We start from the raw sequence: 24,132 nt of genomic DNA on the forward strand, positions 1-24,132 counted from the left end.
CAACACACTAACATACTAAGATACCACTAACTGCACATATAGAATTATTTATGTTTGTACGATATTGTCCAGTGATACAGCCGCTGAAACAAAGCACATATCATTTGTTTAACCAGCCATTAATATGTTGGGATTTTAAATATCTTCCACTGGCTTTGACACAGAAATCAGCTGAACACTGTAACAGTTACTGTAGCAAACATCATGACTACTATAAAAACACAGACTTTAATACTGTATCTTAATATTAGATTAAAAAACATAAAATAAAGCATTTCAGTTTTAGCATCCTGGTTTGAACAGCTGAATACAGAGAGTATTCTCTCCTCTGTTCTTTGAAAGAGACAACACTATAGCTTTTAAAGGATTAAGCTCTGGCTTTGCTGAATTTCAAAAACATCTGCCTTTCTTTTACAGTGGACACAACTGCTAGAGTTTTATTTATTTATCATTGTTTTGTTTATTCTTCATTTTGTGCCTGGCTGCAGAAACAGATTAAATGCCTGTGAGTGCTTTCTGATACACAAAAGAGGGCAAAGGTCACAGCCAGAAAATATTAAAATGACTGAAATAGATGGTCTTTTGTAGTCTGCCATATCCTCCCATGGTTATTCCTAAGACAATGTTGTATTCACGTTAAACTGAAGAAATATAAGTCGTAACTCCGTCAATTCTTTTGTGATTGTGTTTTGCACAACATCAGGAAAATTTAAGGCACCAGTACAGATGAAATATTCCAACACTTTGTTTAAATCTTGATGATTACAGCTCAAAGGAATCTAGAATCCACCATCTCAAAGTATAAGACTATTGTGGAAAAGTCCAATTTGCAAAGCCTTTCTTGAGCCTTTATTCTCTCACTCTGGTTCAGTACACACAACCACAATCACAGGAAGACTGCTGACTTCACGATAATCCAAGAAGACAATCACTGACACCCTCCACGGGGGGGTAAGCCACAGAAGGTCTATGCTGACTGGACAGGCTGTTCCCAGAGCTGCATCAAAGCAGATTAATGGGAAGTTGACTAGAGAGGAGAAGTGTTGTAAGGAAAGGAGCACAAGTAACAGTGATGAGCTCAGCCTTCAGAGGATTGTCAAACAAAACAGATTCTAAAACTTAAAGGAGCCTCACAAGGAGAGGACTGAGGCTGGAGTCAGCGGATCATGAGCCAACATGCAGAGGGGTCCAGGAAATGGACCACAAGTGTAGGGTTATTTGTGGTAAGACACTCCTGAGCCATAGATGTCATGAGCTTCTCACCTGGGCTAAAGAGACAAAGAACTGAACCACTGCTCAGTGGTCCAAAGTCCTGTTTTCAGATCAAAATCTATTTTGTTTCTGATTTCATTTGGAGATCAAGGTCCCAGAGTCTGGAGGAAGATCAGAGAGGCCCAGAATCTAAAGTGCTTGAAGTCCAGTGTTTCAGTTTCATTTGCTGCTGTTGGTTCACTGGAGTGTTGTACTCAAGACCACACTATCTGAGACCAAGACTTGCCCGAGACCAGAGTGCAGCAAGACCAAGACAAGACAAAGACTTTTGAGGGTCAAGACCAAGTCAAGACCAAGACCTAGACAAGACCAAGACATCAGAGATAAGATGGACTGATGTCAGAGTTTTTTTAGGTGTCATTATTTGTTGTTTTAGCGAGTTCTTCTCCTTATTATCACATTAATGAAGTCGAAGAATAGCAGATCAGTGCTGGTCTTGACCCGTCTTGATGGAAAATCCAGATTAAGCCAGTATAGCCAACCGAGTAAATATGCTCTCGAGACTGAGACAAGACCAAGACATTTAAAATGTGGTCTTGAGACCAGTTTCAAGACCAAGACTGTTCATGCATACTACAACACTAGTCAACTGATCTTTATCAGGTCCAGGGTCAGCTGTCAGCAATCTTTAAGGAGATTTCAGAGACCTTCATGCTTCCATCTTCTGAGAAGCTTCATGGAGATACTGATTTCCTTTTCCAGCAGGACTTTGCATCTGATCACAGTGAAGCCAAAACTACCAGAAACTGGTTTGCTAACAATTGTTTTACTGTGTTTGAATGGGCAGCCAACTGGCCTGACCTGAGAGATTCTGTGGGGAAATGTCAAGAGGAAGATGAGAGAACCCAGTATCAACAAAACTGATGAGCTGGAGGCTGCTATGACAGCAAACTGGGCTTCATAAGCACACAGCAGTGCCATGGACTGATCAGCTCCATGCTACATTACATAGATGCAAAAGGAGCTGGACCAAGAATTGAGGGAATAAGAATTATTTTCTAAAATGTCAACATTTCTTTGTTATAAATCCTTTTTTATTGATTGTTATGATATTCTAGAATTTTGAGATAGTGGATTTTTTTCTGTAAGCTGTAATCATCAGTATTAAAAAAAGTCTTGAATTTTTTTTACCTTGTATGAGTATTTTGGAGTTTCACTTTTTGAATTAAATTACAGGAAAGAAGTAACGTTTTTATGGTTTTCTTATAATTTTGGGATGCAATAGTATATAGTTAATAAAACTGGTCCCTGGACAGACCCCTGAGGCAGGTAAGATTTAAACCAATGTAAAACTGTACCTGAAAACCTTAATCTGGTATGAAGACATCAATCCTTCATGTGAAAATTCATTTTTACTCTCTATTGTTAAACATGCTACACACCCTGGGATTTGGTGATGTCCAATTTTCCAACATCATTGAACCACAATTTTTCCTGTGGTGTATAATCACAGGAAAAAGAAATACATTAAGAAGTATAAGCAATAATCAAAAGTGTTAAATGTTGCACAATTGAGTGATGCATATCAAAAAATGTGTAAGTGAGGGAAGTCTGGAAGTTAGTCAGGTCATGTAGTAAAGAGGTTGATTTTAAGTCAAATCATTTAAGCCACAGATGGTCAGTTTTAATTTGTCTCCACATGAATAACAGTCTGTCACGTGATCAGTTGGAGAGAAAAATGTTATCCAACACCATTTCTGTATAAATGTTGATTATTTTATCATCAGCCATTGACAAGCAGCTATTCTTCTCTTGTCCCGGCTTTGCCACAGCCTCCAGCTCTCTGCCCTCTGGCTAAATCTCAATCCCTAGTCTGCAGATAATGACAACAGCTGTCCTTCGAGGCTTCAGTCCAAACTCCCTCCTAACATCTCCCCACCAGCAGCCACAGACGGTCAGTCGGTCGGTGGGCACGTTGAGGCTGGGCAGGCGTCCATGTGATACAGTAAGACTGAGGAAAACCCCAGCAGAGGATTTAGGGAGGAAAGTAGAAAACCTGACTGTCTGACAGAAATCACTGCTTTAGAGGATGAGACTTAAAAGACTTTAAACATATTCGTTTAATCAGCTTCTTTCTAAAGGCGAAGAGTTCACTGTATCCCTCTGATAGCTGTCCCAAGACTGGAGAATTGTTTTGATGTGCTTCTGTAACTCACTCAAGTGGGGCACCAATGAGCATTTGATTTGTTGGTTGTTGTGCTAAAATTTCAACGATCTGAGGGTGTATCTAGGGAGATTTTTTTTACTTGATTATATCCATGTAGTCGAACACTACACAAAAGTATTCAGGCTCTTTACTATTACACCAACAGGGACTGTGAGCCATCCATCCATCCATTTTCCTCCGCTTAACCAGGGTCAGGTCGCGGCGGAAAGCAGGACATCTCTCTCCCCAGCAACATTTTCCAACTCCTCCTGGGACTTATTTAAAGCCATGAATAAGTAGACACATTTAAATCAATGGCACACACTATAATGCCTGTTGAAAAGAGAATAAAATTGAAATGAAACCAGGAATAATAAAGCTGCATTATTACTAGCCCTCTAGGTTAGCCAGTTTGTCTTTGCCCCCTGATGCCCTGCTTCTCATTTCTTAGTATTCTGTCTTTTTTGCTTGGGGATTTTTTTAATTCTTGCCTGCTCCATATTGGACTTGTTGCCTGCTTTGGATTACCTTCCATGGATTGACCCTTGAATCCTTCAACCATAAGCCTTTTGTAACGAAAGTAACAGAACTGCTCCAGTTCCTTCTTAATCATTCCTGCACAAACATGATGCTCTGTATTCCTTCTGCTATCTTTCTAACCTTTAATGGTCGTGCAGAGAAGTAAAAAAGTCCCACCTTTTGCTTGTACTCCTTCTCCTTGGTGACTTTGGTGAGCAGTTTGGCTTTCTGTCTGGTGAGCGCCTCGATAAGAGAGTCACACTGGGCCACGACGCACGCTTCAAACTCCACACCGCTCTCCTGAAGCAACACACACATACAAATACACATTCAGAGAAGAAAAAAAAATCACTTAAAAAAGTATAAGTGAACCAGAAAAAGCAGCCCAATGAAACATGTTTGATGCAATCTTAAACCCCATTGTGAGCTATTACAAGATGACACATTGTACTTTTAGATATAGTTAATCTTTTCTCTGCTAAGATTAGAGTGAGTGGCTCCTTTTGTCTACAGTGATGATAACAGCTAAGGTTAAAGCTAGTGAGACCACTCTTTGTTACAGGGCACAGTGCCTTTTTCCCTCTGGGAACAGTGGTGAATTTTTCTCCAGTTCCAGTGAAGCCAGTGGTTTATATTAGTCGACTTCCAGGCAAGATTTTCTTTTCCTGTGTAGCATTTAAATCTAACATATAAATGCTGTCATTTCTCTTTTCCCCTGAGTGGCTCCATCCATCTGTTTAGTCCACTCTAGACTGTACGTCACATATTGCAGCTTTACTCATGCTCTCTTCAGCTGTGTTAGCCAGAAAAATAAACTTATCTTAACATGATTTTCTTTTTATTAAGGGGAGTAACGTTTGCTGAAAAAAGACATCATGACGTCAGTTTGAAAACAGTAGTAAATCAAACTTTGTCAGATCTCTTCTTGAGTGCACACAAAAAACTTCAGAAAAACTTCAGAGGTTTGATTTATGAGGCTTTTCAAAGCAGTACTTTGGTGCAGGTGTGTGTTTACAGAGACAAGTAAGTTACAAAGCAAGATTTATTATTTTGCATCAAATCTGAGCCGTAGGATACACCATAAGTAGATGTGGCCCTGAATTCTCCATAAGGGACTAATGGATCCATGGATGGATTGAGGGTCCAATGGATGACACTGCAATTATTGTCACATACACCTTGCTGATACATGAATCGACACCGATTTTACAGAATCAATGTGACTATAAATGCTGTGACGGCAGTTACTTCTCCCATGGTGCATTTAACAAAATAGCCAGCAGATGGCAGTAGTAATAATACTGCATGATGCAGCACCTTACTCAACCAAAACAAGTTAGAGGTGGTAGTCACATAGTAAAATGGATCATAGGTTTCATCTAACGCCAGCAAGTCTGAAAGTAAAGATACTGGATTTTTTCAGGTTTCTTCAAAGACCTGAAAGTCTGGAGTTGGATATGAGTCATGCAAGCTGTGCAAAAACAAGGTAAAACACTGCAGCAACACCAATTTTTTTTGACACATGACACCAGGCTAATTAACAGTGAGCAACAGCAGTTAGGTTCACCAGGCTGGTCTGTCATCCCAACTAGAACTGAATGACTGGCATCAACTGCAAGCCCTGTGATTGGTCTGCTGGGTAGCACTTGGTGTCCAGCAGTCTCTCGGTAATACAGACATACTGTGTACTCTGCTGTGAGATAAATGGCGGCAGACAGCCGCACAATTAGTCAAACCTACTTGCTGACCCAAATGATCAGATATTATTACTCATTGATGCCGCAGTAAGTGGCTGCACCTGTGCATTAAATTCCCCATCCTCTACCTCAGCTGATTCAGTGGCCGAACTTTCCATCTCCTTCAGTGTCTCGTCTCTTCCTTTCTTTATAATAACTTCAGTATAATCACCTACTGCTCAATATTTATCAGCTCCAGCTCCAACATAATATGCTCAGGTAAGCAGGGAATGCAGCAGCTGGACTGGACGATTTATCTCACTGCAAAGTAGTGTTTAGGTAGAGAATTGCATGGTGACACAGGCACACCACTGCACAAGTATGCAGTTATCATGATGGCGTAGGTCACTACAGGTTAGGGTTACACTAAAGTCTGCTGAAATATAACAGGTCAACAGGACAGACTATAAATATAAAAACAAACACCAAAATCAGAAAACTAAACAGGCTGAAAATCACAACCTCTGTACACATTCTAAACCTCTATGCAGAATCTGTAAATACAGGTTATATTTTATGAGCACTCTTGCTTTTTTAAGGTTTCTCAAAGTCATTCTCATCATGGGCTAGAGTCAAAAAATAAAAATCTCAGTGACTGAAATGAGTACAATTGTGTTTTTTTGCCTCATTTAGCTGCAGCTTTGTGTTTGTAGCTGGAATGTTAATTACCAGCAGCATCTTGTTCTATTTTTGTTTTCAGCACATAAACAGAAGAGAGTGTTAATTATTTTAATCGACTGCAGAGAAAAAAAAATAATCATGTTTACCATCTGTTTGCACCGCAGTCAGGCTCTCCACTAAAATTTCCTCCAGAATCACACACATACATCACATCCTAACCTTAAAATACATAGACAAATGTTAGATATATGGATAACTGAATAACACGCCATCTACAGTTTAGTCACTTGTCACAAAAAATATTTCTCCAGAGGGAGTTTCCTCAAAATCTAACAGCCTGAAAGAAGGGAACATTTACCGTTAGGTTTAGACCTTTGACTTTATGGTAATTTTCACCAGACCACATAAACAACTTTGTTTAAGATGTTACAGGTAAAACTAGCGTCCTTCACATATATATGAGTAACACATTATTCCAGTGGGCCCTATTTACCTAATTATTAGTGATAAGTGTAGTACTTTAGTAATTTCTCAGGGATATGATGAAAATTACCTTGTAATAAGTTTGCATTTTACCAAGCAATAACTAAGAATTATGGTAATATTACAGAAGTATTTACCTATTAATAAAGTATAGGTTATCCTTGTTATATTGTGGCAATTCTCGGGAAATCAGGTGGTTTTTCACCCTAACTCTCTAGCCCTAACAGGCTAACTCTCAGGACAGACTCATTGTCATTCAGTTGGCCAAAATAAAGAGATGACATGGGAACTTTCAAGAAAATTATCATCTTTTTTTAAAAGAAATTACCTGATGAAATACTACCTAATTAACGGAGAATAACCTCAACATTACGAGGGTTAGCGTAAGGGAGTTAGGGTAAAATACACCTGATTTAAAGAGAATTGCCTCAATATTACCAGGGTTAGGATAAGAGTTAAAAAGTCTGGATAAAATACCACCTAATTAACAGAGGTAAAACCACAATATTATTAGGGTTAAAAAGTTAGGGCAAAATATCACCTAATTAACCTAATTTTTTTCACTGAAATGTTTATTTCACTTTCTACTGAAATCCAAAAAAAATCCAAATGTCCATTTTTTGTATCTCATTCGATACATTTGGTGTTTTTGATAATCCACTTGAGGACATTTTTATCATTTATCAGATTGTATTCAGAATTTCTTTTAGTAATTTTTTTAATCATATTGATTAGATAGAAGTATCATAAAAGTATGTATAAACTAGAATGGCCGTCTGAGGCGGCAGACCCACGCCTAAGCAGCACCACCAAGGAACTCACACTCCCACTGATTACTATGGTGTTCAAAATTTCGAAGTCCAAGAAAAAATTAATGGGTGTGCGGATCATCACCAAAATCTAATCGATTCTTCCCTGTCACTATCCCAATATTCCTTGAAAGTTTGGTGAAGATACGACTCTCTGTTCTCAAGTTATCTCGTACACATACAAACGAACAAACAAACAAAGATACGAAACCCTTTACATAACCCCCTGCTGATTTCATCGGTGTGGGTAAATATGATAAAACTGGCTTTAAGGGGTTAACAGCGAGCCACCACAATATTACAAGTGTTAGGGTTATGGAGTTAGGGTAAAATACCACCTAATTGACAGCGAATTACCACAATATTACAACTGAAAGGGTTTGAGTGTTAGGGTAAATTACCACCTAATTAACAGATGATTTCCACAATATTACTAAGGTTAGGGTAAAATACAACCTCATTACCAAAGAACTGTTAGAAGGTTATGAGGAATTATTTGATAGTTGATATCTTGTTTCTCAGTTAAAGTGTAAGTGAACCCCCGGCTCAGAGCTAACTCCGCCCACCTCTGTAATTCATAAAATGTGTAGAGAGTGAGCAGTTTGGTACTGAGAGGAGGGAGGGGAAAAGGACGGGGGGTTTCCAGATGAGGTGGGAGTGGCAGTGACATCGGCTTGTCAGAGAGAGACACAGACAGAGTCCCACAGCACTGCTGCCTCATAGCGATCTTTGAGGTGGAGGTGTTTTCCCTCCAGAGTCCCCTGAATCAGGCTATAGTGTGGTGGTGGACCGTGGTAGTCCTGACCGCTAACTGTTTGGGCCGTTGGCTTCAGCACCGGCGTTACTACAGCCGTAGCTCTCGGAGCCGAAGCAGTGCAGGTGCAGGCAGGAGAGGATGGGAGTGGTCTCTGAATGGTAAAGTCAGTTAGAGGCGGTAACATTCTACCTTTTATAAAGAGTTTGTGACATAGAAACCTACGTCACATAACCCCCACCTTTTCAGAAAAGATTTTTCAAGGCAGATGCCCGTTTAAGCTAATTAAAAGCTGTAAAAATTATTATCAGTTTGGTGCAAATTTCAGAAATAACAGCAGCACTGATGTGTTTTATCATAGTTCAGTCAGATACTCAAGTGTACAGATGAAAAAGAAATGTTTAAGTGTTCACTGCCTCTTTAATATTTTCTTAATAGTACTGAGTTGTTACTTGGTAAAATGCCAATTTATCACTAGGTTATTACAAGTTTTGTATTTTAAAATTAGTAGGTAATTTGGGCCCACTAAAATACAGTGCTACCAAAATGTAGATGAGTATTGTGAGTATCAGAGGATGTTCAGGATGAGGATTAATCTCACAGCGTTTGGCTGACTCAAATATTCAAACAATGCACTGCAAAACGAGGCCAAGCCTGAGGCTTTGGCTGCTCGCTCACAATGCATCCTGGTACAAGTAGGCACTGCTGGCACAGCTCTGCAACAGAGAGGAGAAATGCATTCCTTTAACATTACTATACCATTAACCATGATATGCATAAAATGTGCACTGTGTCCTATGCAGCAATTACATTGACATTGTAAAACCTTCCTAAATATCATGTTCTAGTCTTAACACTGTGCTTCAGCTGTCTCAAAAAGAAAAACAATCCACTTGCATCTTTTTTCAAGTAAAAAACCATCTGGTAACAAGATGCAACATATGCAGTGATAAGGTCACAGTCACACCCAATGTTCAGAGGATGCGATTGTGCTATCTTTGAAGACGGAGACGTTTCTGAATCATGTTCACATATGGCCTCGTCTGTGCATCATACAGCTTCACCTTACATTGCAGATGGCATGGCAAACACTGATGACAGGCACTGATTTCTGGAAGTGTTTCTGAGCCCATGCAGGGATCTACGGTCCAGAATCAGGCCTGGTTTTAATGCAGAGACACCTGAGGACCCCAAGATCACTTGCATCAAATATTGACCTTCAGCATTGACCCGTGCACAGGGGCTTCTACACATTCTCTGAATCTTTGGATGATTTTGTGGATGGTGGGATATTTTATGCCTGCAATTTTTAGATGCAGTTTGTTGCTTATTGAACTGCTGCCCATCTTTACCTCTGAGACTCCGCCTCTTTTAAATGCTCTTTTATACCCAGTCATGTTTCTGACCAGTTGCAAATTAACCTGATTAGGTGCAAAATGCTCATCCTGCTGTTTTTCACTGGTACCACTTACTTTACCAGCCTTTTTTTTTCCCCTGTACCTACTTTTTTGAGCTGTGTTGCTGCCATCAAATTCAAAATGAGTTAATCTTTTTAATAAAATGGTAAAATGTCTCACTTTTCTGATATGCTGTTTATGTTTTATTGTGCATTTTATACAGTGCCCCAACTTTTTGGAATTGTGGTTGTAAATATGGCTCAGAAAAGAGCCATTACACAGAAATAATGCAAATAAACATGTTTGGATTAGAGTTTTTCCTGTCATAATTCCTGCAGAATAGTAGTTGTAGAGTTAATGAGAGAAACATCCTCAGGGGTATTTTTTTCTCCACACACAGCTCACATGATGAGCTCAGAGATAAAACTGATTTCCAGTCAAGCTTTTCTCCCGCTGAATGACGCTTCAGATCTATAAGAGGATGACTCACAATCTTTTCTTTCTCTTTTATCCGTCCATCTCTCTCCCGCTGTTCTGGCTCCCAGACGGAGCAAATAAGTGCTCAGAGTTTAAGACTCTTAATGCCTGCTCGTGCTGCTGTGGCAAACAAAATATGACGGGGCAGACTGTGTGTGGATGTGTGTTAAAGAGAGCTGCAGGAAACACCACACACACACTGGCAGGCAGACTTTTGGCTGATGTGGTTTGTTTTAGTTTGGTGACTCAGTGGATTTAACTCCCAGCTGCACAGCGTGAGGAGTCCAAATGTTTCTGTGTAACTGATTTATTTGGAGCTCATAGCCCATTAGCAGCAGGTTCCCTAAAGCAGAATGCATTTAGTGTGAAAGAACATCAGTGCTGCAGTAAATTATGTAAAGACTGCATGTGGAGGTAACTGATCAGACATGGTGTAAATTTTTTAACAATTTCCAATGACAGACTTTGGTCTAGACAGGCTTTTGGAGGTTCAAGGACAATCTTTGTGAAAACACAAAGATCCAGAGACTGAAGGCTTTCTGACGTAGACCCTTGACTGGCTGCAAGTTGAAAACCAACCACTTTTTTAGCGCTGGTGTCTCTTGCCTGAGTGAAATTTATTCATTCATTCAACCTTTATATAAATCTCGAGGAATCATTGAGAGCATGCTCTCATTTTCAATGATGTCAAGAATACAAAAACAAGACGAACAACACAAAAGGGTGATACAAAGTTCAAGGTAGGACCAGGTAGGTTTGGGACAGCTTTTTTCCCATAACAAAGAAATCATCGTTTAAAAACTGCATTTTGTATTTACTCTAATTATCTTCTACTAATATCAATATTTGTTTGATGATCTGAAACATTTAAGTGTGACAAATATGCAGAGAAATGCATATGAGGAAGGGTGAAAATACTTTTCCACAGCACTGTACATATATAAGAAAAAAAACTGCAGCATTAAGAATTCTTATTTCTGCATCACACTGTCAGATTATGGCGTCCACTAACTTCACCGAAAAGCCTTACATTAAGTATGCTTAACTAAAAATTGAAAATGTCAAAAGTTCTCCCAAGTGTGTTTTTATTGGATTAAACGCAGTAGTGGCTTAATCCCTGAAACCATGTGTGGTTGTTCTGTCATGTATTAAACCGTCCTGAAATCTTTCCATCTGGTATTATAGATCAGTGTAATTCAGTCTTGTTACCTGTATCTGCTGCAGCATGTTCTTCAGCTGAACCAGGAACTCCTTTGCATCTTTAGCTTTGTCAGAGATCCCGTTCAGGGCCTGGGACAGCTGGCACTGCAGAGACGGGACAGAAAGATATACATTCAGTTATTGAAATGTGCTTGCAGGACTTCATCGTCCATTTAACTCACATTAACGACTTCCATCATTCAGTTTTAAGCCTCATGGTGTTCAAGTCTGCAGGTGATCATTTTACAAGACACAACTCTTAAAGTTCAAACATTTCCTTAATCCTCTCAGTGCATGGCTGTGCTTTCTCTCCTATTGCCCTAAAGCACAAAAACTAATATTAATGCTGTAGAAGAGAGCAGTGGCCCCAACCTTAAAAATGTGGCTGGATGATTTAACTGACACTCTCTACTTGGAGAGGATTAGATTCCCTCTAAAGGAGAAATTATTACAATTTAATAAGACCTGGAATCCTCCAATATGTATCTTCCTTCTAAGAACCCATAACTATAAAAACAGAGGTATTTATGAAATATTTAGTAAGAAGTGGCCTGGGGGTTGGGTGCAAGAGTAAAGAGGAACTAGGGAAGTTAGATGGGTCTTCTAGAATATATAGACCTATATATATATATTATTGAAGTATCAGTCTGACGTGGGCCTGAAAGATTTTAAAGAACTATTTAATTTTGATTCATATTGCAAATTCTATATAAACTGCTTCATTGAAGGGAATTGTCATTTTATGCCATTCTCATTTTGATTAAGAACAATACATACAAAAATGAGGAAAATAGGACTATTTTCAAACAGTTAAAAATATTACACTCAAATCTCTGCATTAAAAAATGTATTTAACTGGTATTTTGACAAATTTTAGGTTAAAGATTCTGCAATTTGAAAATTGCAGTAGGCCATATTGCAATATAATGTTAATTTCAATTGAATGCTCAGCCTTAGTCTAATTTCAGTCAGATTAACATTAAATGTTTTCTATCTGCATGTAAACACACTGAAGTGAGAGAGCAGGGAGCTGCTAGTTTACAAAATGTAATGCATTAATAGTGAACCTTATTCATATGAACAGAGTGATGCTGACAGCCCTTTGAAAAAAAAATCAAACAAGCCTTTGGTTGTTGCAGACATCTCCACTAAACATAATCCATAAAATATAACTCCAGCCCAGCATGGATGAAGCTGAATGGAGGCTGCTCTGCCTCTGGGGCAAACTGTGAACCACCAGTGCAACCAGTGCGACCAGCAACCAACCCAGGCTTTGTCTAAGACGTTGGTTATGTAACCATTTAACCCGACAGAGAAGATCATTCTCCCTCTATGCTCAGATTAAATTTGATCCTCGTCCTGAGCACAGGACCTCCTCCCATAGGGTGAGACTTTACATTGTCTTAGTAATGGGGATTAACTTAATCTAGATTAGATTATGATCGAGATTAGAGTCTGGAAAATCCATGCAGAGTGTGAAAACACGTCCACTTGTTACTCTTTACCCACACCAATGAATCAGTTAGACAGATAAATATGCTAGAATAAAATACAATATTAATGAACAAAGGTGTGTAGTTTTAATGCAGCAATGGCGGTCATTATCATATAAAAGCATAAAATAAAAGAAATATGTGGAAAAACACACTCAGACTACACCATCAATGCAGTACAAATGTTTAGAAGTAATAGCAAAAAGAATTAAAAATGTCTGTACATATCTTTAATAAGAACACATAATTTAAAGTCTAAGTTTGAGTAAATTTTAATACTTTTGACACTCTTTGTTCTTTTTTTTTTTATCCTCCTCTAAATGAACCACTTCACCCCAATTTTCTGCCTCATATCTGAGAAATGGGCCACTGTAGACGTTTTGCATGTTAATAATATAAAATATCCTATATATGACTATCAGCAGCTCCATATTCTGTCTGCAGCTGACATGATACATGCTAGAGTGTTAATAACTCATGGCACAATGTGAGTTAGAATTACCACTGTTTAATTTGGTCGGCTGGATAATCTCATCTCATCACCGCTTGATTTCCAGACATAAAATGAGAGTGAGTGGGAGTCTCATTAACACCTACGACCCCTGTAATAGCACTAAACCAGACAGTAGCAGCCTAGAAACGAAGGTTAGAGGTTTACTTTTATTTGTACTCGTTGGATAAATTGCATGTTGAAAGATAAAACACAGTATAAAAGTTATCTTGGTGCTGCAGCTGTGTGCAAGGCCGTCCATAAGGGGGGGGTAGAGGGGAGAGTTTCTGGGACCCAGAGACATTAGGGGCCCATGGAGGTTAGGACATCATGGTGTATTTCAAACTTAAATTATAATAACGATATTTTATTGTTTTATTTTAATAACAGCCACTCTTTTAAAAGCAACAAATATGTTTTATTCATGTATGCCGCAGTATAGCCTTCTTGAAAATGTAAGCCCTTTATATTTAAACAGAATGTGGCTAAAGCAGGTGGAAAGGTGGTGAAACGGGATTTTACAATCAGCAGAAATTGATTAATAGTGGCAAAATGTGTATTTGAACGTGGCAAAATGGGATTACAGGCAAAAAATAGGCATAAAGTGGAAAAAATAGGTAAACAGTGGCAAAATTGAGCATACAAATCATTGAAATTCTGTTAAAAGTGGCAAAAATTGGTGTAAAAAGCAAAGAAAACGGGTAAATAGTTGAAAATATGGGACAAGAGCCATAACATTAGTAGCAGAAATTGGTTAAATGCCAAAGAAAGTGGTAAAACTAGTTAAAATTGGCAAAAACCAGCAGCAAAGATGGTGAAGAGGGGTTACACTGTGCTAAAATGGGTTAAAAGTGGCAAATAATAAGCATATCAAATAGAGAAATTTGGTTTATATTGGCCAAAATTGGTGTAAAAGGTGAAGAAAGGGGATGAATAGTGGAAAATATGGGTCAGCAGTGGCAACATTAGGAGGAAAGTGGCAGAAATGGGTAAAAAGTGGCAAAAATGTTTTGTTTAAAGTGGCAAAAATGTGATAACAGAACCAAAAAATTAGGCAGAAACTGGCAAAAGTTAGTTAAAAGTGGTAGGAACAGCAGCAACGATGGTGAAGAGGGGTTACATTGTGCTAAAATGAGTTTAAAGTGGGAAAAAGCTAGCATAATAAAATTGTGACATTTGGTTACAATTGGCAAAAACTGATGTGAATAACACTGAAATGGGATAGATAGTGGGAATTATGGGACAACAGCAGCAACATTGAGTGGAAAGTGGCAGAAATGGGTTAAAAGTTGCAGAAATGGCTTGAATTTGTCTGTAAAGCGTGATGGATGCAATGAAATGGGATTAAACAGGGGCAAAATGTTGGTTATCAGAGGCCAAAGTGGTAAAAATGAGTGGAAAAGGGTTTGAATGGGAATTCAAAACAACAAAAAAACTGTTAAAAGTCACTTAAATGTGTTAAATGTTGCAACAATGGGTTAAACTGAGGCAAAATGGGTGAAAATCTTGCAGAATTGATAAAAAGTGCCAAATAATAGTGACAATAATGGGCAGGAAAATTTAGATACTTGGATGCTTTTCACCCATTATTGACTATTCTATTTGTGCACATTATGGCCTAGCTATGAAGTCTGACATTTCTGTCTCATCGTTTATTTTATTGTGCTCATCCACATTGTTAACATCATCAAATTAAAGGTAATTCTGTTTTAAGAAAAGAGGTTTATATGCTGAAAAAGGTTATATTGTTCCGCAGCATAAATAAATAAAATTCATTTTCTGTTGCTTTGATATGAATGGTTATTATTCAGGTTAAGAATAAAATACAGTTAGCACAGTTTAACTTTACAATGGACCATGATTTTCCTGAGCTCCTTGACTCCAGTTTGGCTGGGCCCCAGAAAGGTCCCACTTTTTCCCCCCTTCTGGGTGGCCTTGAAAACTAGACAACCTTTCATTAGAGTTTATCAAAGATCAGATTTTTTAGCCTGTCATAGTCCCATCTTCTTAAAAAAAAAGTTACTAACATTTTATCTTATTTTTGTGATAAATATAACAGTGCAACAACATAAAATTCTCATTTAAAAAAGGGCTCCTGACTTTCCTCATCCCTAAGACCCCCTAAGTGGCCAAAGAAGTGAAACCTCTAACTCCAATGTATCTGCACCGTTTTTTGCAAATAAGCAGGTAATATGATGGTGGTGGGACCAGGAACTGGCATAAAAATCACACTGCCGAGCACCGCTTGGTCAGGGTATTGCAGGGTGACATGGATGCACCAATGCAGAAACAGTTTGGGCCCCTATGGCTGAGCTCAAACACAGAAGTATAAACCAGGCTTAAGAGTCCTGTCTTATCCTAAAAACGTAAAACAGCCTAATAACACAACATGTATTCTTTTCATGCCATATTTTTTCCAACAAACCCAAATAGATTGAAAACTGACAACAGGATGAAGAATTATCAGCGATCCAGATGGTGTTCAGTCAGAACGGCACAGAGACAACAGATGATAGACACCAGCAAACACTCCCATTCATCTCCTTCTCCATCAGACGGCTATTCCAACCAGATACAGATCCTCCAGTCAGTGTGTGCATGCATTCGTCACTGGTTAAAGACAAGACAAAGGAAACACGCTTCCACACAAGCTGGACTGTGATGAATCTCCTCCGCTGTTGCCACACCCACATTCCCCACCTGCCCCTCTCCCTCTGAACACACACACACACACACCCCCCCACACACACACACACACACATAGACACACACAGATATTCAGAGCCAGGAGGGGTTATGAAGCTGGCTGATCTCCTCTTTTGTTAGCAGAAGTAATAAATATCAGCTGTTTGCTACAATGAGCAGAGGTCACAATCACATAGGGATCATTAGATTTCTCACAGACACCTGTACCAACCAGCTCTTATCTGCTTCAGGTTACATATATGAAATGTAAAAGAAAAAGCTCTGTAGCTGTCATAGAACAAGAGTTTAAAATTTTAATATGATACAAGAAAAAAATCAAACCTGTTTTAATAACAAAGTGACAAAATAGAAGTCCTAGAAACACGATATTGGATCACTTATTGTTTTTCATGACGTAAAAATGAAAGTAAACTCCATTCATCTAATGAGCAATAATATATATCAGCAACACCAGAGTGTTAAACATTTCCAATATTTTTAAAAAGCTGCTTTCAATGAGAACTTTTTCATGATATTCTAATTTATGAGATGCACCTGTACATCACTGTAAGCTGATATCAGTCCTGCATCTTTGTGATTTCATAGGAGAGTACAAAAAAACAGCTGACCCTCTGGACTCTGACTGCTGAGAATACTGGACCTCACTGGTTTCCAGAGGTGCTTAACAATTTTGGAAGAAAAATATTGAAGTGTTTTATACCCAGGTTGGAAACCATGGTATAAAAGAGGGACATTTTTTTATATCTTTATTCTCTTTTTAATTGAAGATAATATGAAGTGATTATTGAAAGACTATAGTCTTGATGCATATATTCTTTTACAATGTCAGCACAAATAAAGACAACCTATGCTTACATCTGTGCACAAAATGGGCACGACAGCATCTCACTGATAAATATTTAAGTCAACATAATTGAACTGGATCCTTGACACATATTTCACCTTAAAGAGACATTGCACTTCATGTGTTTCAGAAATTTCAGAGGCTGTTTTATTACAATTACAATAATATTGAGATGAATCATTCAGCTCTAGCTGCCAGTGCTAAAGAGGCAGCTATGGACAAGGGCCTTAACAGTCATGTGTCTTTAAGTAATCCTAACACTGAAAAGGAATCAAACCTTTTGATACTAAACGGCTTTAAGGTCATTTGAGCCCGTTTCCTGATCAGCAATGAGGCTGAAACACTGAAAGCAGAGCTTAAATCAATAGAAAACACTACAATATATCTATTGATTGTCTGATTTTGATGTTTTTATTGTGAGACTACAAGAATAAATACTATTATCATCTCCCCTGTCAATACAACAATAGGATTGACAGTCTAGTAAACAGGATTAAGTGAATAATGAAGCAACAAAGCCTTAATGTGTCTTTAACAATGCAGAGAATGTAGCTGACTTTGTGCTGTGATTATAATACATTTCCTCCCTGTGGCTATCTCCTGTGGTTCTATATAAAAAGGAAATCTCCCACCACACAGTCAGCGCTCTGTATGCATAATCCCCTCTCCGTATCTCCACAATAACCACTCCACCCCCACACTGCACGCTGATCTTATCCTCGTCCATTCCTCTTCAATGCACGTGCTGTCCAGAGTCGGGTGGGAGGGACGTGTGGAGGTCATGGTTCACAAATCAAGCCAACCCTTCTGTGGAGCTCCACGCTGCTCCTCACCAAGAGGCCATCTGGCCCAGCAAGCTGTCTGGCCTGTTTAGAGCATGTGTGTGCGTCTGTGTTTGCATGCCAAGATGCTAACAAGGGGATGACGGATGTGCCATACGAGGGCTGTCCTGGCACCGCCCCTCCTCTCTCATTTGTTCTGTCTGCTTCATGTTCACCAGGTCAAAGATCTGAGCTACTAACACCCACCTGGCTGCTCCCAATGCTTGTTTGTTTACGGTAGCAGACATCTTTTATTCATTCATTGATTTTGTCTTACATATTACTTCTTTTTAATGTGCCAGGAGGCTGGAGAGATTTCTTTATTTGTAGCCAGAGGCAAGGGGCACTTCTGTTGCAGGCAGTATTTGTAGCCTTTGTCTTCATGCAGATGTTCTCTGAATATATATGCTTCCTGGCTTTGCATTGTGTATTCCTGTCAAGCATTTTTGCTGTTAATGCAGCTCTTTAGGTGTTTGCACCACATATTTTTCATTCGAGGTAGGTAGCTGTAATTTTTTACCTGTGCATGTTTCTTTTTGCACCGTTTTTGAAGTTGCTTCACTTTTTTCTTGATGTAAACTTTCTGCATTCATCAGCCAGTGTAGTCATTACCTAGAGCTGAAACAGCTCACAGCTGATTCTTGGTTCCTTCAGATCCCCCCTAAAGGTTCAGGTTGCATGTGATCTGCAGACTGATGTTAAATATACTAATATGCTTGTATGCCTGTATGCTTCAGTTCATTGTCTTAATGGACAATGAATCATTACATTATGCCGCTTTCATTTTACCCTTTACAAGCCTTTCAGGGCTGGCTGCCTAGAAGCGTCAGCACAGCATGATGCTGCCACTACCGTGCTTTTGGTTTCATCAGACCAAAGAACTTTCTTCCACTTGACCATGGAGTCTCCCACATGCCTTTAGGTGAACTTTAGCCCAGATTTAATCTGCGCTTTCTTCAACAGTGTCCTCCTCTTTGCCACTCTTCCATAAAGCTTTGACTGGTGAAGAACCCGGCCAACAGTTGGTGTCTGCAGAGTCTCTCCCATCTCAGCTGCTGAAGCTTGTACCTCCTTCAGAGTAGTCATAGGTGTCTTGGTGGCCTCTCTAACTCGTCTTTTTTTTTTTGTACAGTCACTCAGTTTGTGAGGACAGCCTGATCTAGACTGATTTACACATGTGCCATATTCCTCCAATTTCTTGATGGTAGATTTTACTGGCCTAGGGATTTTTTTTGCATCCATCCCTTTGATGTCTACTTCTTAATATCCTCTTCTCTGAGTTGGTTGGGGTGTTCTTTTGTCTCCATGGTGTAATGGTAGCCAGGAATACTGATTAACCAGTAACTAGCCCTTCCAGGTGTGTTTATACTGCAATCACTTGAGACACATTCACTGCACTCAGGTGATCCCAATTTTACTAATTGCTAGACTACTAGCACCAGTTGATTTGACCTCTGCTGAGTTAGGTCAGTCACTTTCAAAGGGTGAATATTTGTGCGGTCACTTTGGCCCAGGTGAAGGACTTCAAGTATCTCAGGGTCTTGATCACAAGTGGGGGTAGAGTGGCCCGCGAGATCGACAGGCATATTGGTGCAGCATCGGCTGAGCCGGAAGGCAAAACCTTCAATTTACCGGTCGATCTTTGTTCCAAACCTCACCAATGGTCATGAACTCTGGGTAATAACTGAAAGAATGTGCAAGTAGTTGAGATGAGCTTCCTCAGAAGGGAGTCTAAGACAGTGGTTCTCAACTGGTTTGGCCTCAGGACCCACCAGTCTGACTTATAACAAACTGCAACCAAATCAAAAAAAAAAAAATTCAACAACACATGTTTAGTTAATTAAATATGTTGCAGTTTGGAACATGATTGGACCAAAACACCTGATATAAAAAAGAAAAGGGACAAAAATGACACGTTTTATACCCTCTTTCCTCATCATTATATGTCAATTTTTGGCTAAATTTCCAGAGGATTTGAGAAATTACTTCATTATCATGGGAAAAGTCGCCATTTATTGCAAGAAAATTCCATAAATTAATTTAAATATTGATCGAACATATTTCACAGTAAAACATGGTAAAATGAAAGGTATTTATGCATGTCCAATAAGGACATCAGGAATTTGGCCCCAATTTTTTTTTTCAGACAACTAGTGACGACCCACTGAAAACTGCTCCATGAACCACTTTTGGGTCTCGACCCACCAGTTGAGAACCACTGGTCTAAGAGATAGGGCGAGGAGCTTGGACATCCGTAGAGAGCCGCTGCTCCTTGGCCTCGAAAGGAGCCCGTTGAGGTGGTTGATAGATGAGATAAAAGTTGGGGCATCTAATCAGGATGTCGGTCTCCCTCTAGTTGGAAGGAAACCCAGGGTCGACCCAGGACTCACAGGAGGGATTATATATCTAATCTGGCCTGGGAACGCCTTGAAGTCCCCCCAGAAAAAGCTGGAAAATGTTGTTTGGTGGCCTGCTGCCACCATGACCCAGCCTCAAATAAGCAGAAGAACACTGCTTACACTGCTTATTGTTATTATATTAGCATTGTAGAAATCTGTTTTCACTTTGACATTAGAGTTTTTTGTCAAAAAAAAAACAATATTTTATTGACCGTGATTGGTTTATAAAATCAAAAAAAGGGTAAAACATCCAAAGGGGATGGATACTTTTTATAGGCACTGTAGTCCCTCAGTGCTTTGCCTTCTTTGGCCCTCAGTCTGACTCACAGCACACACCGCAGGCACAGCAGTGCATAGTCACATCTGCTAAATCAGAGGCTCCCAAACTAATTTCACTGGAGGCCAAATACATAAAAGAGAGAGTGAGAGAGAGAGAGTAAAGTAAACATTTTCTTGAACAATTAAATGCATGTATGTAGAAGCATGACCTCTGTTTGCTTGGTCTGGCCTGCTTCCTATATAATAAGAATGGTATAAGAAATAAATCACATGGTGGTAATGCCAAACAGCACAGGGAAATTTGGGGTAGATTTAACGATATTAATGATTGGTTATGCCAAATCCTAAATCTAAATGTTTACATATTCAACAAATGTCATCAGAATGTGCTCATTGTTGTCCTCATTCAGCTAGTTACAAAATACTCTTAGAAAGCTTCTTATAAAAGCCCCAAAAACAGGACCAAAGAGCAGAACTCTTATCCAAGAATCCTGTATTTTTAGGCATTTTAAAACCAGTTCATGAGGTTCTTCCTCATACCAAGCCTGAAAACTCTGCCAGTACAATATAAAAGTCTAAATTTGGCCACAGTCACGATGTGTCAACCTACAACAGGCCCCAAAACTGTGTATAACAGAGTGGAAATGTGACAAGTGTGCCCTGAAGGGAGTGAACAAGCAAGCGGATGAAGGCACTTGGAAGAAAAGGGAAAAACAGAAAAATGAGAATTCGTGTAGAGGAAAGAGAAAGTGAAAAATAACAAGCGATGGAAAGAACACAACATGAGATAATAATAAGAAGAAGAGTGTTGGATGGAGGCACCTGCAGAGCAGAAATGGACATTCAGAAATCTAATTCCATCATTTCTTTGTGTCCTTTGTTCTCCTCCTCTTGACCTTTTACAGCCTTTATTGCTCCTCCAAACTAGAGTGTCATTTTTCTTTTTCCCCACTGTCAGCACCCTTCAGAGGTGCTCTCACAGACAAGTGCTATTATCTCATTATCTTATTATGGGAAATACGAGGGGTCATTTATTCAGACTGTGACATTCAGAGAGGCTGCTGACATTCATGGAGGCGCGGCGGATACGTTTGAGATGCTGGAGAGGAAGCAGAGCAGCAGAGCTGAGATGCTCATGTTGCTAAAAATGTTCTTTAAAGAAGAGTAAGAGGAGAGTTTGAGCTTCCTCACCCCGGATACGTGGGTGTAGATCAACAGATCCATGTGTGAAAATATTTTATGTTAGTTTTGCTTTAGTGATAGTGACCACCGCCATGTAAGAGAGCAGAGGAAATGAAGCAAGTGGTACCAGTGGAAAGGGACGGGGATGAAGGAAGGACTGGAGTATCTGCATGGATATTCAAAGGAGGTTAAAATGGCCCTGGATGCTGCCAGAAGGCTGTTATTGGCCTCACTGGAGAGACATTAGACTCAACTCTAAGGGACTTTTGGTAGAATCTGTGCATACGGCAACCGCCGTAAAACTCTCAAGAAGAAGAAGACCAGCATGTTATGGCTGCTGAAAGTAGATTTAATGTTTAATGTGAAGGACAGTAATGATGATAAATGTCTTAAAGTATGATCACATTACCCTACAGCTCAGAGAAAAAGGATGGCGTGTCACAGGTTTGAAGAAGTTCATTAATCAAATATTCAGCAGGGCGATCGCACACAGCGAACACATCTATGAGAGGGATGCGGCGTTCTGTTTGCTGTCACGCACAATACACTGACAATAACAGCCCTAGCTTAAAGAATAGTATTTTTTGTGTTTACGTTTGTTGTCAACACTTGCAATATCTGTAAACTGATTTAATTTTTGATTTTTGAGGGATTTTTTTAAGGGATAAGTGTAAATGATTGTGTAGACAAGTCTCTTTCAGCTGAAAGAAGAGGTCTAAGATGAGGCCATGTCGTTTGATCGAGAGCAGGGGTGTCAGACTCAATCACAGCAGGGGCCAGATTCTGAATTTAGGTCTAATCTGAGAGCCTGACAGGGTCAACTTTCAACCAAAACCTGTCAACCTTATTTTCAACACTAATAAATTATTGGGAGAAAAATCAGCACTGATTATAAATTATTTTGAGATCAAAAGAAGTCAAAACTAGAAAAGCACTCGGAGAGCGCAGACCTCTGCCATCAGCCCTATCTCCCAACAGTGAAGAATCCTTTAAAAAATTCCTGGATCCGTCCCCATGTGCCCCCCACCACAGCATTCGCCGATTACTCCCTCCCCAGTGAGGTGGAAACATGGTGAGGCAAAGCACTGGCTTTGCTATGGGTGGACTGCCATGATGGAAGCATTGCCTGCCAACAGATGCACTGACAGTCTCACCCATGGTCTCACTGATGACTGGAAGTCATGGCAGAGGGTGAATATTCCTCTACTCTCCCAGCATTGTGAGTATTCTCGCTACAATTCGCTGTCTTTCTCTCTGTTACACTCTGGCTCGTCTCCTCGACCGGGCGTGCGTCTTTCAAACTCTATAAACTCCAAAACTTTGAATAGAAACACACCAAAAATGCTGCTGGGATTGAAGTTACTCGTGTTCACCATCTCCTGGTGTAAAGTGGTAACAGCGCAGACCTCTGCCATTAGCCCTATCTCCCAATAGTACAGAATCCTTTAAAAAATTCCTGGATCCAGACAGTGATCCAGATCACTCCCAAAATCTAATCAATTCTTCCTTATGCCATTTCTGACATTTCCTGATAATCTAATTGAAATCCATCCTCAAGTTTTTTAGTTATGTTGCTAACAAACAAACTGACAAACAAACTAACTAACAAACCCACCCGATCACAAAACCTCCTTTGCGGAGGTCATGATAAGTTTAAATGCTCAAAATCTGAGAAAAATAGCCAAACTTATGAGAGGCATCTGGCTGCAGACCTCTATGGTGGGGCGTTCAGCAGCAGACCTCTACACTGGGGTGATGACCGTTGCTGCTCTCAAACACGACACACAGAGCTCTGTCCATCCAGATCTCCTTGTGACTTTAAATTTGTTTTAATTTGTGCTTCTTAGGAAAATTTGATATTTAGTTTGTATTGTTATTGGGATTAATAATGCTAAGGAAGTTACAAGTACAGACGGACAAACATGTAAAAACTCATTTTAATATTTTTCTCCCAATTTAATGTCAAAACAAGACACCTGAGCACCTGGGTGTGATAAAAACTTTCTTAAACATAACTTCAGAATGTTATTTTGATCCTATAATCAGATTGTACCAGATCGAATCGGACCAAACCAAATCGAATCGGACAGAATTGTTCTGTATTTTAATGAATCGAATCGTAGACTGTGAATCGAGATTTGAATCGAGCCGTCTTGGGCAGGAGAGACTTATACCCCTAGCCTAGCCTAACCACTTACAGTGTCATCTTCATTTAGTCACATATTTAAAAACACAACATTAAATTCTTTTTGTCAAAATGTTTTTTTACAGAATTGGCATGGCAGCACCGTAGTTCGGACACTACTGAATTATGTATTTATGTATGGAGTGTAGTTTTTATTGAGTCCTTTAACTTAAACAAGATTTAAACGGTATAGCTGTGCAGAAATGAGCAGCACATCTGGTCCTTACTTGGCCTGGAATAGTCTGAGCCACAGTCATGGCTCAGTCATGACAGCCACTGGCTTTAGAAATATTTAAGGTCATGCAACTTAAGAGTTTAT

General features: G+C 39.4%; 1 protein-coding gene across 2 annotated transcripts in view; it reads right to left on the reverse strand.

Moving 5' to 3' along the window:
- LOC121521474 (E3 ubiquitin-protein ligase TRIM9) overlaps window positions 1-24,132 on the reverse strand; it is a 99,286-nt gene that overhangs the window by 41,739 nt on the left and 33,415 nt on the right. For both annotated transcript variants that reach the window (XM_041805491.1, XM_041805490.1), the window contains exons 2-3: window positions 11,424-11,519; window positions 4,115-4,237 (exon numbers count right to left, since the gene is read on the reverse strand). In XM_041805491.1, coding sequence (XP_041661425.1) covers window positions 4,115-4,237; window positions 11,424-11,519 — 219 coding nt within the window. The remainder of the gene's footprint in view (window positions 1-4,114; window positions 4,238-11,423; window positions 11,520-24,132) is intronic.

The sequence above is a fragment of the Cheilinus undulatus genome, linkage group 14, assembly GCF_018320785.1.
Source record: "Cheilinus undulatus linkage group 14, ASM1832078v1, whole genome shotgun sequence".
Lineage (NCBI taxonomy): Eukaryota > Metazoa > Chordata > Actinopteri > Labriformes > Labridae > Cheilinus > Cheilinus undulatus.